A 20424-nucleotide genomic window follows, 5' to 3' on the forward strand; every position below is an offset into this window, starting at 1 on the left:
GTTCACTATGGTGCTTTAATGGTTTCATGTCCCTAATGAATATGATCTCACTTGATCTTGAGAGGTTTTGTTCATATGTTATTGCATATGCAGCAAATATCCGTTTAGGATAGCTTGACTCTTCTTCAGCACCTTCTAGGGGTACTCTACCTCGTTCTAAGAGCAAGCCTGACTTTGTGGCCCCAACGTTGCCCCTCTAGATATGAGCATTGGACATTAAGCAACTTCCACACAATACCCCATCTCTTGATGAGCTTCCAAATGCAAAAACACTAAGCTTGAAAGCTTGGGAGTTGGACTATTTGATGATGTACCCAAATGGACCTAGAATGACCATAGGCTGGCCTTGACCCTATTTGATGGGTGATACCTTGTTCCAGAGCCAAGATGAGAATGGTTATCATTGAGATGACTTAGGATGGCTAGCACATTCCTCTTTGATTTGAATGCTTGCCCTTAGAGGTGTCACATCACTCACACATGCATGGAGAAGGGTGACATAGGGCCTCTTTTGGATGACATCATAGTGCAGGAGGCACCTTTGAAGATCTACACATGCACTTTGAGAATTTCTTGGAGTGAGGAGCACTCTTGGACACTTGCCCCAATTCCTTGATGCCTTATTTCCTATTTTGGAGGACGATCGCATGGTGGAGACCATTTTTCTCCCACACGTGTGGGTTATTTTTGGCACTTTTGTGTTTTAAAGCTATTTTAAGGTTGGCTTGTAATCTTTGAGCTAGTTGAATGCTCAAGTATACTTTTTTAGGGATTTTGCTTGTAAAATTAGTGAAATAAGACTTGGTCACTTTAATAAATAGTGGGAATTCTTTCACTCATTCATCATCACACTTCTCTCTCTTTAGAAGTGCGCACTAGTTTGTCTTCTTTTCTACTTGTCCATAATGTGATTCTATGGTGCAAATTGATCATGGAGAAGAAATTTTGCTTAAGGATGGTTTCTTGGGATCAATTAAAGAGATTCTTGTGGAAATTTTGTAACTTTATGGCAGACCACCTATATTTTGCATGTTATCTTATGTGAATTAGTGTTTCTTAATGTGCCATGTATGAAATTGCTATATTTATTTTGAAATCTTGATTCATTATTCTATGCAAGATTGTTTCCTTCAAGAGAACTCTAAATTGTGCATCTCTAGAATTTAAAGCCTCCCTCTTAAGGAAGTCATTAGAGTTTGTAAGAAGAGGCTTTAGCCCTCTCACCCTCTTCATCAAGGCCATCTCCATAAATGTTTCCCCAGATAACACCATTGCCCATTTAGATCAAGACACTAGTCTAGACATGGTGATCAATCTCTCTAACTATTTTCTCTCTTGTCTATAAAATTCTAGATATCTAGGGTTAAGGTTTCTTGAAATATTGTTTAAAAAGTAAGTCTCTTTGATGTGTTGTTTCCCTTTAGGATTGTATTAAATAATTAATTGGTAAAAAACAGAATCTAGCATTTACTGCACTACAAAACCCTAATTCTAGGGCTGACATCATCATCAAGTTTCTATTTTATGCATGTTTCAAACATAAAAACTCAATTGCAAAACCTAAACCTTGCATAACTAATTGTATCAGTCTTGCTCCTTTGTTGATTTCTCATTATCATAATAAGGCTATTTGTTCCAGCTGTTAAATGACATTACATGCCATATCATTGAAAATTTATCAAACCCTAACTTATAACAGCCCTCAAATTTGCTTAAGTGGTCTAAAGGTAGAGTGCTTGTACTTTGGTAAGGAATGTAACTAGGTTCGGTCTTCATAAATTGTATTTGAGTCACAATGAAATGTATTTATCAAAAGAAAGAGAAGGATTTTTTTATTATTATTAATAAGACTTATTAAAGCATGGGTTTCATGCTGTTGAAGAATGTAACTAGGTTCGGTCTTCATAAATTGTATTTGAGTCACAATGAAATGTATTTATCAAAAGAAAGAAAAGGAATTTTTTATTATTATTAATAAGACTTATTAAAGCATGGGTTTCATGCTTGGGTCATCATGTTTTAGGTCGAAGTCCCCATTGAGGACTTCTAGGATTTATTTTGAGTCATTAGAGTCATTGTCCATCTAAAGAGGCCTTTCTTGGGCTTTTGAATCATGTAAAAAGAATTATTATTGAGTCAAATAAGCTATTTGTCACCTCCAAACCAAGTTGGCCTCAAGGAGATCAAGTCGGACTCAAACATGGTAATACAACCTCACCAGAAGCCTATATATTGAAGCGGTTTGAATTCATTTGGAGCACTCACTCACACTCACAAGTTCGATATCTAAGAGGAGAAAAAGAAAGTGCTAAGTCGCTGGAAAAAGGAAGATTGATGTTTCTGGGTTTGTATCTCCCTCACTCGTGTAGATTTAGTATACTAGGATATTTGCTGAAAGGACGAAAATATTGTTGGGTCGAAGTTGTTGTTGGGTTAATTGTTGGGTCAAAGTTGTTGCTGAGCTAACTGCTGGGTCCAAGTTGTTGCTGGATCGAAGTTCTGTTGCTACAACAAGTTGTTGCTGCTAGGTCGAAGTTATTGTTGAAAGGGTTATCATCTACAGAAAGAAGAAAAGGATGACTTTGTGTGGAGGAATTTTGTGTCTAGGTCAAGAGTCTTGGATTATCTCGTGAAGTTATTAAGGAAGAGTTGTTGACTGGGTTTTCCCCTAGATAGCGGTATTGCCCCAGCTATCCGCCTACATCTGGTGTCTGTGATCTTTGTGCTATTGTTTTGGTAATTTCTTGATGAACTATAGATAAAAGAGGAACATAAGAAAACATAAGAATATCACAAGTAGTTATCAGCATAAAGAAAATATTTTCTTTCTGATTTTCTAACACCGGCCCCTGCCCATACCCTATCCCAATCATTAGACATATCCATCACCTTGAACCCTTCTTATTGAATACCCTTTAGGTGATCTATTTATAGGGAAGCCTCCCTTGTGGTTTACTTACCACTAAACAGCTGAAGAAAGGATGTTGAAGTGACAGTGCTGGCCAATCTCTTGTTGCCATGAGGTCTGAATTTGCCTAGTGAGGCTTTTGCACTAGGCCTACTTGATTTTGTGGTAACAAGCATCAAGATCATCAATGGGAGTGTCATCATCTGAGTCAAAGTCACTCTCATGAGTACCCAAGGGATATGTAAAGTGAAGTAGGTATAACTTTTAGTTAGGTTTTCTAATTTTTTGTTTTTCTTTTTCATTATTCAAAGTTTTTAGGGGTTTTATAAGAAAAATGGGGGACAGTGGGGGTGTGGCATGCCCTGGCAGTCTGATTTTCAAGAGGGTGGCAACAAGTACCCCATTTCCAGAACGTGTCCCGCACACTGGCGAAACATTTTGCTGTAGGTTTCACCGTGTTTCACAAAACAGCAGGTGTGGTTAAACATTTCACCAAGTGCCCCCTCATCCTGGGGGGCATGGGAAGCATGGGGGGAATGCCCCTGACCCTGCAGGACATATCGCCATTGAAAATTGTTTTATAGATCAGTTTAAACCCTTAAGTAGGTGTTAAATCTTATGGAAAAACTCCAGAAACATCAGAACAATATGTAACATCTACGTCCTGATAAAGTCTTCTAGATAATATCCAGTTTGGTAATCACTTATCCAAGAGCTTACTCATAGAGTCTGACAAAGGCTTACAGATATATCCTTCATTTGAGTTTATTTGTACAAAATGCAAACAAATTGGAGACATGTCATGTTGCCAGGTGGCTCTCCCAGAAAACTGATGAGAATCACAGTTGGTTCCCAAGGTGACCAAGCAGATCGAATCTAAACTATAAGCGACCCTCAAGTCAATGATGCTCCTGATACTGTTCGAGACTAGAGTGTGGAAGGAAAACATGTCTGAACAATCTACAAGTATTGAAGCAGAAGATTCAAATGAATGAAAATAAAATATAAAATTTATAAGACAACCAAATATTAAGGAATTTATATTTGTAATATAAACAAAATTGTAAGTTATCTTCGATATATGGGTTAAAAACTGCCCAATTTATGGCTTGGGACATGTAATGGTGACCAAGCAGATGGGAAATAACCAGTACGAAGCCCCTTATCCAAAACTCCTGTATTGACAATAACTTAGGTCCATAGTATCCAACCTTTATGGAGAACATCCATTTCAACAAGATAGCATATCAATTATAGTTATTGGCTAGCTATTGGATAAGCTGTCCTACTCTGACCAATAAATGCTGCCAAAAGCAACTTCTTCATTTCCCAAAGAGTTGTGTTGTGCCCATTCTTGTAGACAACTTACTTCAGAATTAGAATCAACAAATTTAATTTGTTTTACATGCAATGATGTTTCATGATAAAAGAAAAAGCTTATATTGTTTAAAATGGATATTCCTGTCGCTATAACAATTTAAATTTTATATCACTATTAAATCCAAAATATAAAGACATGCTTCCAAATCATGGCTCCTGCATCTACAGGAGAACTAATCATTCGGGTCATGTTTCTATAATTAGAAAAGCTGTTCTGTGATTGCGTGTGATACATGATCTTTAATCACAAATCTTTACCTGTGAGTTGGGGCATTCAACGCACACACCAGAACTTCACAGATTAGGAATCAGAGGGTCTAAACTAAGCACTACAAAGAACCATACTAAAGACAAAATGCATAATTTTGAAAAATGCGAGATGCAGATATCATCAGTTCAGCAAAATTAATTATACATGATCATTATGAGAAAAAAAAAAGATTTCAAGTTGTGAAGTGACAAAAGTGTTTTAGCATAATAGATTATACCGAGCACTTCATTAAGATGATAAATATAAGAAGAAATTGATAATCAGGGCCAAGTCCTGAAGTGTCAGGCACATATTTTTCCAGATGGAACGCATCCAAAATGACACATTTCTATTAAAATAAATAATCAATGAACAAGATGGTCAGAAAATAAAGCAGTTTATTCCCAATCAATTTAAGGAATAACAATGTGGGTGAAGTATCACGTCATTCACTATCCTTCTAAGTGTTTACACTATCATCTTTGCAGCAACCAAACCTATACGATTTCAAACAGTCAAAATTACAAAGTAAGTTTGTAAACTAGCTACCTGATCAATCAAATCGGGATTTGTCAATGCCCAGCCTTTTTTGCGGTATGCCTCACGAACTTCCTCACAAGAATTACAACAGTCTTCATCTGTCTGCAGCCACAACAAGATATCGGGATTAAAGTTTAGATTGACTTTCAAGTTTTATAATATCTATTAGGCACTTACAGAATCATCAACCTGGAAACATCATCCTGTTTTAACATTCTATCATTTCAAGATCAAGAACCTTAGCATTCACACATCATCTAAAGTTTAAAACTTATAGTATTCATTTACTAAGTAGCTGATAGAATCGTCTGAGAACAAAATGATTTGTAGAAATTCTATATTCTAACCAGAGAAGATTAAGATTGATACATCACATTACTAGCTAAAGAAATGATGATGTTATTGGAAGACAAACAAGAAATAATGTGAATATTGCAATAGCTTAAAGGACAGGCTACACACTGGGTGGTGAGTCTGAAGACTTCAGAATTTTATTCTTATGGCAGCCATGAGGACCATTTTGAGCAGGTACACTATTGCAGGAAATGCAGCTAACTTTATTTCTCACAATTTGTTTTCCTGTCAAAGGACCATCCCCTTCCAATCCAGTATTTCTTAAATTTCACTACATCGAACACTACAAAGTCTTACTCCCCTGCACACTACAATAAATCATAGGCTAAATATGTCCACATTATTTGGACTTTCACTTGACTGCTCAAAGTGATTGACCTTCACCAATTGGAGTAAGTTGTCAAGGTGACTGAAACATATCCACAATCACTGTTAGGATATTTTGACACTAGAAGCTAGTTTAAGCTCAACTTGGTCTAAAGTGCTTTTAGGTATAGTGTGCTTTTAGAGAGGTTCTTTCATGGTTTTTGTGCTTTACTGTCACAACAATGTTTTACACATGAGAGATCCAATGATTCACCATCTCCACTTGATCTATGGATTAACACCCAATTGGTCCATATTTCTACTTACAAAGTATGGAGGATCATTTGTCAATTATCAATGTGAGAGATGTTCAAGAAAACTATTTTTCTGCAACAATAAAGTGACTTTTGTGTCATGGATTGTTTTTATTCCTTGAGGGTTTTCAACCATGTAAACACCACTGGCTCTTTTTAGAAATGCGTGCAAGTGAATCACATAAGGTGGTTGACTTGTGTGATTATACCCTATTTTCAAACATGCTATTACAGTGCATGTTAACCTTCACCCCTTTTTTATCAAAATCCTAACTTATGACAATTAAGGAAGAAATATCCTGCATATTGAAGTTTTATTCCATCTGTTGCACAATTGTTCCTTGTAGTTGTCTTACATGCACAGCACAGTACTGCTTTACAACTTTTGAGCACTTCTATGCCATATGAACTTTTACATTGTATCTAGAACGTCATTTCTAGCTAGGAACAACTTCAATTCATTCAAGAAGCCCTCCGTTTGCCTGAGATATGCTCTTTTTCTCTCTAACAATTCAAAGCAAGAAACTTTTGACATATTATTTTTTATTTTAATATTTTTGTAACGAACATAGAGTATGTAATAAATAATAATAAAACCTGATAATGTAGGCTTTCACAGTTATAGTAATGCATGGGTTTTCTGGAAGTAAACTGTAATAAAATTGAAATGTCTGGCATTTCGAGTGCATTTCATCCATCATTAGGGAGTTAGGGACACAAAAAGCTTAAATACCACTGAGGGTCATGACTCATAACCAGTTTTGTGAACATCACAAACAAAACTGTGATGTCTCAACTCTTTAGCCCAGACAAGCCAAAAAAATCACAATTTTATCGTAAAAATCACAATAATCGCACAATAACCAAAAAAATTGCTGAGCCACAGACAGGGGAGCTTTAAGTTGATTTTTTTTTTTACTTTTTCACTCATTTTGCAAACAGGAAGAAGGGTTTGGAGAGCAAAGGAGAAGGAGACTGGTTTTACTTGAGCCAAGGAGGAGGACACCATCAAACTTTTCCATCATGATGTTTTTGAAGTGGGGATTGATTTCCCTTAACTGTGAATGCATTTGCAGGTATGGGCATCAATTTCCACCAAATTCGTTTTTGGTTTTTTCATATTTTTCATGCGGTTTCCTTTACCCATTAGTTTTCCTTCATCTTCTTAGGGAGAGTGTGATTCGTCTACCATCATCAATTTAATGTGGAGTGGGAGGGTTTCCCAAATTCCCACAGTTTGTGGTGTATTTGCAGGTATGTCCACCTCTTTTCTTTTTTGTTTTTACAAAATTTGGTTAAGTTTTCATGCCTATAACTTTTCCCTCTTTCCTTAAATTTTTATTATACTGTAGTAGATCTACCATTTATTTAAATTTTGTATTTGTCTTTTTTAATGCAATTCTTTTTCATTCTAAAAGTGTTGATTTAAATTTTTTCCATTTTTTCTGTGCCTCAAGTTTAATCATTACATTGAAACCTAGAAATTTGGACCCTATGTGGGAATATGATGAACCAAAGGGGGGTTTTGAATATACAAACTTTGAATTGCAAGTTGTGTAGGAAGCATATGATGGGGAAATCTCCCAATTGAAATTTCACTTTGCACAAATTCTAGGATGATGTATAACTTTGCGCAAAAGCGAGTTCAGAAATCATCCATATTGCCACCAAAGCACTGCATAAGGATGCAGCCAAAGAGAACAAGAAAGATGTCAAAAGTCAAGTTGCAAGGGTAGGAGTAGAGAGAACAAGTGTGCATCACCTCCCACAATGGCAGAACCCTCATCTACATTATCATTTTTTGTTCCTAGAACCATATCTGGTGCACAATCTTCTATCACGTTAGTGCCTAAAAGAATGAAGAATGAAAATGCTGACAAGCTAGTGGATTGATGTTTTCTATGAAGTGCCATTTCTTTCAACATTGCCAAAAGGAATCCATTCTACCATCTTATGTTTGACGTTGTTGCTATTGTTGGCTCATTGTACAAAGTCCATTCCTATGACAAGTTGAGAGGGCCTAATCTTCAAAATGACAAGGTCAATTGCACTACTAGATTGAAGGACTTTAAGGCATCATGGGAACACAGTGGTTGCACCATGATGTCAAATGGTTGGATTGATCAGAACGGTAGGACCCTTCTTAACTTATTGGTTAATTGTCCCAAGAGGACAATGTTTATAAAATTTGTTGATGCATTTGCACATATTGATGATACACAATTATCATGTAAGAAATTGGACCTATTCATTCAGGAGATAGTCCATAGAATGTTGTCCAAGTCATAACAAACAACGTTGCAAATTACGTCATTATTGGCAGGTTGCTTATGGAGAGGTATTCTAACTTGTATTGCACATCTTGTGTTGCACGTTGTATTGATTTGATGTTAAAAGATATAAGAAAAATTCCTTATATTAGTGATATTGTTGAATCATCCAAGAGCATAACAAAATTTATATAGTCATTCATTTGTGCTTATCTTGATGAGCAGATTCACCAATAACAAGGAGTTGAAGCATCTTGTCATTAAAAGGTTTGCTACTAGCTTCACATCTCTTCCAGTTCTCTTGACTTCTACGGATGTGAAGAGAATGTTTCTTTCATAGAAGTGATGTGCTTTAACTTTTCGCTGCAAACTGAATGGAATCACATCTCTTCCAGCTCTCTTGACTTCTACAGATGTGAAGATAATGTTTCTTTCAGAGAAGTGATGTGCTTTAACTTTTCGCTGCAAACTAAATGGAAAGGCCATGCACAAGCTAGTTTCATATAAGGAAAGCTTTTAGCTGGGAGTGGAGGAGGTGTGCGCCATTATCAACCCTTTGGTAGAGGTTCTTCGATCAGTTGATGGAGCCAAGCCCGCAATGGGCTACATGTATGAGGCCATGGATAGGGCCAAACAAGCCATCCATAAGGGGGTGATGATTTTAATAAATGACTACTCATATGGACAATGAGTGATGATTGATGGAACAACACACTCCATCGCCCCATTCATGTTGCAAGGATCTACCTCAACCCTGCATTTTCTTACTCATGTGGTTTTAGATTTGATGTTGAGGTAATGGATGGATTCCTCACTTGTCTTCAGAGGATGGTGCCATCTCTACAAGAAAGTATGAAAATTTCAAAAGAAATGGAGATATATAGGATGGAAGGTGGAATATTTAGCTTTAACATGGTTATCCAAAATAGGGAAACCAAAATTCCACACAAGCTTTATTTTGTTGTAGATGCTTGGTGGACAAGCTATGGTGCAAGAGTACCCAATCTCAAATTCACCCAAGGAACCAATCACACCAAAGAATTATTTGCTTCATTGGTTGTAATGGAATTTCAAGGAACCCAAAATGTCAACGTCCTCCATGCATTAATCTCCAACATATCTCTAAGGGGGCGGAATTTTAAAGCAATATTGAAGGAAAATTTTCGATCAAGGTTTCCCTTGATGTCACTATCCACTTTGTTGAAAAAGTTGGCCTCATATGCTATTGCAACTCCGTAGGTAATATTTTATCCTTGGGTTGCAAATGTAAGGGCTCCTCATTCCATTTAATTTTCACACTCCACACTCATCTCCTAATTGTGTGGTTTTAGGATTAAAGCCATGGATGAACCCTCCAATGCTTGGCTTCCCAATGTCCATTTATCTTGCAGTGTTGGAAAAAGTTCCAACTATTGCATGAACTGCTTGGCATTCTATTTTCTCCATATGCCTCTAAATTTCTTATCATATTGGGGAAGCCTTCTTGTGGTTCTTCCTCTAAAAGCATTATGGTTTATGTCATGTAGCTCGCTTCTCCCAACAAGACATCACAATATAATCTTTCTTCCCATTGAACAAACATATGCAAAATACCAACAACAGGCAGTCCTATGGTCTTCCTTCTTGCAATAGTAATAGTCAAGGGTTGTCTTGTTTGTGTTGAAAATGGTGTTGCTTTGGAGGTACTCCCACAAGACCTAGGTGCTTGACTTGTGAAGAGAAAACCCACAAAAAAGAAGTTGTGGGCAAAGTACCCAAGCCGGGGGGTTTTGGACCCAAAGTGTGGGCTTAAAACCAGGAAAATAATAATATTTTTAGTGTTTGAGCATGTACGCTCAGGTCGGCTAGGAGCCAAGTGACATGACCCTTGAACACTATAAATAAGAGACCATGAGAGGTCATCTAACATCATAACAATTCCATCTTGTGAAAAATAAGTAGCCCAAGAGAGAGTCACAGATCTTCAAGAAGATGTCGAGCTAGAGCTTTATGTCTTAGGAAGAAGGACAAGTAGCATATTTTGAAGGATTCAAGTATTCTGTCTATTGGATGAAGAGGGCCACAAAGGGCCATAGTCAGCCACAGAGGGTTGCAACCTATTCTAAGGCTAGTCCGCAAGCAGTAAAGGGGGGTGAGAGGCACCAAACCCTTAGGAAGCAAGATCGAGGTGCCTCAAGCCTATGGAGAGATCAGCGAAGCAATGATAAGGGTGTTTTTCTGTGAATGAAGGATTGTTGAGGTGTTGTAATAAAGTATTGTTGGTGAAGGAGGACCAAACAGCAAGATTTATGCTAGTAAATACAATTGACTGAAGGGATAAGTCCATTGTGAGCAGCTGAGTGTGCAAGGCAATCAAAGGAGCCATTCCCTGTGAGTTAAGGAGGCAAAGGACAACCAGGGAAGAAGTCAAAAGGCAGTTGATCTTCTATGGACATCAAGATTGAAGGGGTTGTTTGAAAAGGAGCTCAACTAGCAGGCTATGATTTTTGTCTTTGATTTGTTGGGAAAATTGAAGGACTAAAGGAGTTGACCGAAAACCCTAGTTGTATCATAGTTTGTATCAGGGTTTGCAAAGGGCCATGATCCTTGGTACGGGAGCCTTATGAATTTCTTGTTGATGGACTGATAAGAAGTGTTTAGCGCCCATATATCTTGTGTACTTCTATCGGTTTCACTGTTGTTATATTTCCATTGTGAAAAGTGTTTCTAGTCGAGTATCTACAGTGTGCTTATGATCTAATCTATACATAGACTAGACCTGGGATAAAGGGAGGTTCAACATGGTATCAGAGCTACTTTGAAGGGAAAGTGGATCAAAGTGTGCACATGAAGCAACTTAAGAGGGAGTTGGTTGGCCTGTTATTCAAGGACAAACAACATGTCAAAGATGCTTGTTGGCTTAAGGCATGAGGATAGGTTAGATGGGTTGTCCAACTACTCTTCGTGGAAGGAAAGGATCAAGCTAGTGTTGTTGGTTAATGAAATATGGGAATTGGTTGAAAAGAGTATTGCTAAAACAACAGATCAAGCTAATTTGGAAAAGCATGAGAGTCAAATGCAAAGGCCAAGTCAATGTTGCACGAAGCGGGGACGTTTTTTGGAAGCGGGGACGCGGAAGCGTCATTTTCCAAAAATCTAGGAAGTGAAGCGTCTGCATATATATATATATATATATATATATATATATATATATATATATATATATATATATATCTATATATATATATATATATATATATATATATATATATATATATATATATATATATATATATATATTTGCATTTATACTCAAAACAAACATCCCAAATACCAAATTAGTTGTAGAAGACATGAAAACATGCATATTTTTGCATAAATCAAGATAGATATAACATCCATTGTACATTAATGATTAATTATTCGAGCATCAACCATTTAGATGCATCAACCATCTAGAATCTAGATTCTTCTCCTCTTTCGCGTCCCCGCTTCCAAAAAATGTCCTCGCTTCATGCAACATTGCCACCAACACTAGGGTACATATAGGGCTTGGTACTCTTGATTAAATGCTAATCGCATACCTTCATACTTGATATAATCTAATGAAATGCCACAATCCCATTGATCCTGAATTCCTGAAAACTATTAAGTCTGCTGAATTTTGAATAGGATATGAAATTCTATTTTCTCCATATGAAGTCCAATGAGGCTGAAACCACTCTCAAACATCCTAAGTCATTTCATGGTAATGTTAAAAATTTAAGTAAAAGTGACATTCTCCGAGCATCTGCTATATTTATATTTCTTTTATATTTTTTTTGCCTTCATTCCTCACCCTAACCCAAGGTGGACCCACCCCCAACAAGCAAACTCACCTAAAATTAAAAAAAGTAATTGAAAAAAAAAAAAGATTTTCTAAATGCTTTTCGGAATCGTACGGAAGCGTACGGGAAGCGTACGCTTCACCCTCCGAAGCGCCACGCTTCGTACTGCCAAAGCGCCGTACAAAGCGTGCTTCGGAGGAAAGCTTCTGAAATTTCCAGGAAGCGTCCAAAACAAGTGGAAGCACGCTTCCGTCGAAGCTTCCTAGACGCTTCTGCACGGGACGCGCTTCTGGGCTTGGGGGGGGGGCGCTTCGTGCAACATTGGGCCAAGTTGATCATTCTTGATGGAGTTAAGGATCACTCAATACCAGTGTTTTTAAAACCGGAACTGGTGACCGGACCGGTCCACCTAATGAACCGGTTTACCGACCGGAACCGGTCTAACCGGAACTGGTTTGGTCTAAACGAACCGGTTTTAAAAAAATACATTAAATAATTAATTTTTAATGAAACAAAACTATTTTTAAGATGTAAAACCATGATTCCAAGCCAATAGAGACAAAATATGCAAAGTTTGCTCATTTATATACCATGCAAAGGTGAATATATCAAAATGGCACCGAGTGCAATACATATCATCGACAAAATAGCAAAATACATAAGAAATGAGGCTCTAAATGGCCTATAAAGTCCAAAAGCAATGCTGCAAGCTATGAGGCCATTGGCCTACTACAAGTCTACAGTGTACACATGATCAATCATCAAGTCCATCACCACTACTAGACATAGGATCATCATCAGGAGCTACATAGACATCATCTGGTTCAGAGTCTGAGGATGCCTCAGCCTGATCTGCAACATCAGTATCAATGCCACCAATGACAATAGAAGTGGACCTAATGGAAGCACAAGTTTGTCGACCTGCACGACTAGTGCCTTCCATTGGTTCCTTGCCTTTCCTTGATGCCGCTACTGATCCTGGTTCTGATGCCGCCACATAATCTGCCTCATCCCCCGCTAAAGCCATGTCGATATCAAAATCAGCCTCAAACACAGGATCTTCAGTCTCCTCCACCCATTCTGATGTTGGATCAATATCGTCCAACACAATGGGATCTAGATCAGGTGATTTGCTCATCATTTGGTTCCTCCTCAGTCGAAGGTTGTATTGCACAAAAACAAGATCATTTAACCGTTTTTGTTCCAAACGGTTTCTCTTCTTCGTGTGTATGCGCTCAAAAACAGACCAATTGCGCTCACAACCTGAAGCACTGCAAGTTTGACTGAGGACTCTAATTGCAAACCTTTACAATTGAGGACACTGGCCACCAAATGACTCCCACCAATGTGCTACAAAGAAAAAGACAATAATTAGTAACTTAGTTTATAATTTGAATTGTAAAGAACGTAAACAATTTTAACTTGAAATGAAAAACAAAATGGAAATTGGAATTGCTTACCTAGTTGGTCCACATCTCTTGCCATCTTTGCCAAGTTTTTGCCAAAAGTACCACTTGCCATATTGAAAATAGTAAGCTATCTATGTATTTCCAACTGGTCTACATGGTTAGGGACCATGCGCTCCAAGCAATCAATCAATCCAACTCTGACCTCCCCATCATGCTGATCTCCTAGCCGATTTTTATAGTGATACCTTGGGTTCAAAAAATACCCCGCTGCATGTATAGGACGATGGAGTTGATTGTTCCATCTGTTATCAATGATCTCCCATATACGGCCATATTTAGCTAACCTGTCCTTGTAAGCTGCCCGTATCTGCTCCTTTGCCTGATCCATAGCTTCATAAATGTAGCCCATGGCCAATCATTCCCCATCCACCAACCTTAGCACCTTAACAAGGGGCTCGGTAATTTTCACAAGCTCTACAGACCTTTTCCAAAAATAAGTGTCTAACACTTTCTTTTTGGTGTCTTTTCCATCTGGTCTACGAGCCCACCGAGATTCAGACCATTCTTCAGAGGAAAACATTTTCTGCAAGTTTTTATGTTGACCATTGAGACATTGCAACGTGAGGAAGTGAGTTGCAAATCTCGTAATTGCAGGCCTAACAAGCTCTTTGCCTCCAGTGTGTTTCCTCATTAGGCTCAATACCCATGAGTGGTTGTAAATGTATTTTGTAATGCACTTGGCATGCTCTACAGTGTTTTTTACCCACTCCACTTTGCCTATATCCTCAAGCATGAGGTCTATGCAATGTGCAGCACATGGAGTCCAAAATATGGTCTTATATTTGGCCTCAAGCATCTTTCCAGCAAGAACATAGTTTGAGGCATTATCAGTGATGACCTGCACAACATGCTGCTCCCCAACTTCCTGAATAATGTTATCCAAAAGCTCAAATAGAAGGCTTGCATCCTTTACCTTATCAGATGCATCAACTGATTTCAAAAACATGGTTCCTTGAGGGCAAGAAAAAAGGAAATTAATGATAGTGCGGTTCTTTCCATCGGTCCATCCATCTGACATAATGGAACAACCTGTTTTGAGCCATGACTCTTTAAACTCAACCAAATACTCATCAATGGAAGATATCTCTTTTTGCAAAAGAGCTCCCCTCAAGTCATGCATACTAGGGCCTTTGAAGCCCTTTCCTGCAGCTATAACAGAGTCCCACATAGCTTGGTAATAAGGTGAGCGAGCAGCATTAAATGGGAAATCTGAATCATACCACCATCTAGCAATGTATTGGTGAGAAGTTTCTTTGCATTGTTTTTTCCAATGTTGATCCAAAGTGGGTTGAGAACTTGGCTAGGAGGAAGTGGGATTAGATTTAGAAGAGGCAATGTTGGCAGAAGATGAGAAATAACTTTGGATGTTTGCTCTCTTTGTTCCTTTTGATGGTTGGCCAACTCCAACAGAAGGATGAACATAGTGAAGGGGGTCATTGGTGGAAGGGATAGAAGTGGAGTCTTGAATCTCATAATCATCATACCCACTCTCTTTCATGGCTTCTATTAATTCCCTCTTCCTTGCAATTTCATCTTGGATGGCCTTCTCCCTAGCCTTATCCTCATAAAATTTTTCAAGCTTGGCAATGTATTCTGCGGCCTGCCCTAATAAGACCTAACAGTTCTTTTGGTGCATCACATGGCTTTACTTGGCCTCTTACCCCAGCCAAGTGTTTTTTCAACCTAAGAATACCCCCACCTCCAATAGATTTATGGCATAATTTGCATATCATTTTTCCATCAATTACATCACAATGAACCCATGCACTGTCCTTTCCTTTTGGAGCCATGTTTGCTTGAAATAATAACAATTTGCAAAGAAATCTGCCATTTAAAAAAAAATTGCAGCTAAGCAAAATGGAAAACCAAAGATAAATGTAGAAAAACAAATGCACATGCAAGGCTCAAGCTACAAAATTTGATAGCATAGAGCTAGAGAGTTTATAGCATACATGATAGATCATAGAAGTGAGAAGTTTATAAGTATAACACATTAAAAAAAAATTCATGGACAGCAGACTCAAATGAGGAATTATCAAGTGCAAATCCTTACCTGGAAATGCAAACTAGCTCCCTTAGCCTCCTCTTGAAGATGGCAACTCCACTGACAGCTACACACTATCTCCAAAATAGCTCCAACTCCAACTCCAAGATGACTACTTCAGCAAAAACTCCACACTCTCCAAGCTCACAAACAAACTCACAAACACTCACAAACACTCCAAATCAGTTGTGTGAGACAAATGAGAGTGAGAGGGGTCTCTTATAGCTTGGAGAGGGTGTTTTTGGAGGGAAAATACCTTTACCTCCCCCCCAAAACCCCTAAACCACAAAACAGCTGCGCTTTTTTTCATTAAACGGTGGGCTTGCCATAAACCGGCCGGTTTACGACGGAACCGGCCGGTTTGATACAAACCGGCCGGTTTTTACCGGTTAGGGCCAAATTTCGGGCAAACGAGGGAGCTGACCGGCTTTTCAGGCCAGTTCAGACCGGCCAGCTATCTAATCGGCCGGTTTGACCGGTTACCGGTTTTTGTGAACGGTTTTTAAAACTATGCTCAATACCTCATCTCTCAGGGAAGACCACTGCACATCATATGTGGAGGGCTCTCCAAGATTTTTTCCAGAACAATAACGAGGATCGAAAGATGGTATTGAGAGAGAAGCTCAGGGCCACCAAGATGATAGATGGAGAAAATGAGACTTTGTATCTAACGAGAATTCAGCAAGTTCGTGTCGAGCCTACTGTCATTGGTGATAATATCCTAGCCACTGAATTAGTGAGGATTGCCTTAAAGGGCTTCTTGGACAAATGGAAACCATTTATGAAAGGAATAGTCTCTCGAGAAAAACTATCGGATTGGAACAGGTTATGGGACAATTTTATTTAGGAGGACCTCCGAGATGAGGATCCTCAAAAGAAGAATTCTTATGAAGCGAATATGGCTCTCGTTGGTAAGCTAAAGAAGGGTAAAGGAAAGTACAATACTGGCAAGAAGTTCTAAAATTCTGAAGTTTTATGTTGTAACAATCACTTATTACAAAACTTCTTTATGCTGCAATATTAGTTAAGCAATTATAGATAGAACATAAACCAAATGCACAATAGAAGACAACCAAGAACAAAATGAGACACAGAGAATTTAGGTCCAATGACCAAAGCAAAACCCACAAGGGGAAAACCCAACCAGATTCTTCTTCTATTAGATATCAATTGTTCAGCAAAGATACAAAATACAATGAGAGATCAAGAGAATGAGTAAGTTCACCCAAATTTGAACAAGTTGTAGCATGAAGATCACTGGTAGTAGCAGTTGATGCAAACACTGAATCAACCTTCAAGTTCTGCTCTTACTCTCCAAGCCTCTCTCTCTCACAATCTTCTTCAAATCTCTCCAACTCTCACTCTCAAGTTTGAACCCTTCTTTCACAATGCACAAGTAATAAGAAGAGAGGATGAGAGGCACATATATATAGGAGCACGGAGTTTGAATCATAAAGTAGGAGTAACTTGAATGCCTTAAGGGGCAGTTACATATGCCAATTACAGAGTGTAACTCATGCCATTAAGGAGAGAAATGCATGCCTTGGTAACTTATGAAGAAGATGTAACATATGCAATAAAGAGTGCATAAGAAGAATCTTTTATGACATGCTTTAATGAGTGTGTAAGAGGAATATGCCATGGCTTTTAATGTGTGTAAGAGAGAGTATAACATATCCATTAAGTGAGGCAGAGTAACATATGAATTAATTGAGGGGAGTTACATATGACATGATTGAATGCCATGATTGAGAGACATGAATTTCCTTTTAATACTAATATAATAGTATCATAAAGGATAATAGTAATAAAAATAATAATAATATCGATAATTAAGTCGAGGTTGAACTATTAGGATTGATTCATGACAAGGGATTTTCCATCAATAATACTTTATTACCAATTGATGCAAGGTGATTTACTATTTTTGGAAAGTCATAATTTTAGACTTTCTATTTTTAGAAATTCATCCCTGTGCTGCCAAATTTTCAAAAAATAAGAAGAAAGATCTAAGTAAAGTGAAATGCTTTACATGTGGTGAGTTTGGTCATTATGCGAGTAAGTGTGCACAGAGGAAGAAAGGAGGGAATGAGAAAAAGCAAGAGGTCGCAATGGCTGCTACATCTACAACCAAGCAGGATGACTTCAAGAGAAGGTTTGAGGAGGAGTTTTCTCTAGTCTCTCATTTCTCAGAGAACCACATTGGTGATGGTGCATGGTTCATAGATAGCGGAGCGTCGAAGCATATGACAAGATCGCAGGATGTATTTAAGAGCCACCGAACTGAAGTCTGATCTATATGCGAAGATTGGTGTTAAGAGTCCGAAGGAAGTCAAAGGAGTCGAGACTATACCACTCAGGATGGAGTCATGAGGGTTGCTGCAAGTCCATGATGTACTTTGGGAACCGAAGCTTAACTATACCACTCAGGATGGAGTCAGTAGGGTTGTTGTGAGTCTAAGATGTACTTTGGGTACCGAAGCTTAAGTGCAACATGTTTGTCTCAACGATTGAGGCTAACGGGTTTGAGGCGATATTCTGGGATGGAAAGGTGATGCTCAAACATCATGGCTCTAACTGCAATTTGGGAGTAGTTCTTGGAGCTAGGGAGAATGGTATGTACAAGCTAAAGAGAAAGCTTATTGACCAAGGGAAGAAGAAGGTTCCTAAGACTCAGAGGGAGTCTAATTCTAGAGGGAGTTTGCAAACTCATAGGGATAATACGCAACCCAAGAAGATCGCATCGTCAAAGGGAAGAAAGGAGACTTCTACAGATGACAAGGACAAACCATGGAATGGCATAAAGGCTAATGACGAGAAGATGAAGCAAGAGGCTTCTAGTGGCAGGGACAATTCCAAGAAGATTGTTGTTCATACTACAAGTTATACTTCCATGATGGATGACAAGCCATACAATGAATGAAGGTCATGACAAGGCAATGTTAGCAATGTGGGAATATGTACTTCTAAGGAATGGAAGTACCTCCCTCACTATGAGGGAGTGTTGAAAATGGTGTAGCTTGGGAGGTACTCCCACAAATCTTGGGTGCTTGACTTGTGACGAGAAAACCTACAAAATGGAAGTTGGGGGCAAAGTACCCAAGCCTGGGGGTTTTGGACCCAAAGTGTGGACTTAAAACTAAGAAAATAATAATATTTTGTGTTTGAGCATGTAAGCTCAGGTCGGCTAGGAGCCAAGTGACATAACGCTTAGGGTTAAAAGTCACTCCTTGAACACTATAAATAAGAGACCATGAGAGGTCATTTCACATCATAGCAATTCCATCCTTGTGAAGAATAAGTAGCCCAAGACAGAGTCGCAGATCTTCAAGAAGCGGCTGAAAGTTGGTTGCTAAAAGATTTCAACATTATTTCAAAGTTGAAAATACAACATCTAAAGATATCAAATTCACACCATAAGAACTGAAGGGGATGAACTATCACTTCTCAAGTGTTTTACTCTCATGGTAATAAGGGACACATTCACATGAACACCACGGAAGCATCTTATAACACTTAATTACAAACTAGCTCGATATATTTAGATGAAAGGACTAGGAAAAGAAGTATGGAGATGGAAGAATGAAGTGGGAGGACTACAAAATTATCGATCCTTCTCACTAAAGATTCCATCTTTTATAGATTAAGAATGAATTGATACAAAAACCTATCTAAGAATATATTAAAACCTAAAATAGAAACTCTAAAACCATGCTAAATCTGTCTAAAAGTAAGTGCATGGTTCAGGTGGTCAGATCCTCACCCAAGCTCAAAAAATCAACGAGACAACTCAACACCTACGTGAAGTTTGTCTCAAAAAAGAACAAAAGCTCCAAGTGATGCCTCCTCGTCTACTTGCGATAAAATGGATGAAAAAATGCATGAATGTATGAATAAGTACTTCAACTGCTACATGAAAGCTTGAAAAGATGTTCTATTGCTTCTCTCAAGAATAAAAGTAGAAATTGCTCAAATAGCCTACAGTGGGATGCCCTCTTCCAATAAATGAATAAACTAGATGCATGATGGAAAAGATGAACTAGATAAACTCCAAGCTAGAGTGCTCTTATTTGGCTTAGAATGAAACCTACCTAAAATAAAATCTCCAAAAAGCACTCATTTTGTCCTCACATTCAACCTCGTGCTTTCCTCTTAACAGAAATCAAAACTAGATAAGAACCTCTAGTTGGAGCACTCCGCTCATGTTAAGAATAAATTGCTCTGTTATTAATAGACCACAAGTAGGCCACCCTCTTCTTGTCTCAAAATAGAGAAGGTAAGATCCATAAAAAGCACAATAGATGAGATTCCAAAAGAGAACAAATAAGATTACCAAAATTATACCCCTATGAGCCTTAGATGGTAACCAAGACTCAAAGGGAAACAACCCACAACTCAAGTTAAACTTATTCAACCTATTACTATTTGTAGACATGAGAAAACCCCTAATTTTCTTTCTGATGAATTATTGAAATTTATGGGTTCTCTTCTCCATCACCACAAATCAATCTAAATATAGCATTTACTAAAAATAAAAACTCTATAAATATACCTTATCCTTTCAACAACAAAAGTCACATGGATTCTCTCCTCTATAAAGTGTGTCTGAGAACCTAATAAGTGCCCAAAATAGCAAGTTTCTAAAAATAAAAACTTTCCAAATAGCAAATTCAAAAGTCAAAGAATGCACTTTCACCAAACCTACAATGGTGCTCAAAACTACAACAAATTTCTAAAATTGGTGAGATTATAAAAATAGAATTTCTTAAAATAACAGATACCA

General features: G+C 38.0%; 1 protein-coding gene across 4 annotated transcripts in view; it reads right to left on the reverse strand.

Moving 5' to 3' along the window:
• Positions 1-20424, reverse strand: part of LOC149151482 (uncharacterized) — a 157231-nt gene that overhangs the window by 20481 nt on the left and 116326 nt on the right. For all 4 annotated transcript variants that reach the window (XM_089438486.1, XM_089438484.1, XM_089438485.1 and 1 more), the window contains exon 7: positions 5088-5180. In XM_089438486.1, coding sequence (XP_089294612.1) covers positions 5088-5180 — 93 coding nt within the window. The remainder of the gene's footprint in view (positions 1-5087; positions 5181-20424) is intronic.

This window comes from Pinus tabuliformis, chromosome 9 (genome assembly GCF_031772625.1).
Source record: "Pinus tabuliformis cultivar Carrire ecotype Pingquan chromosome 9, CPIR1, whole genome shotgun sequence".
NCBI lineage: Eukaryota > Viridiplantae > Streptophyta > Pinopsida > Pinales > Pinaceae > Pinus > Pinus tabuliformis.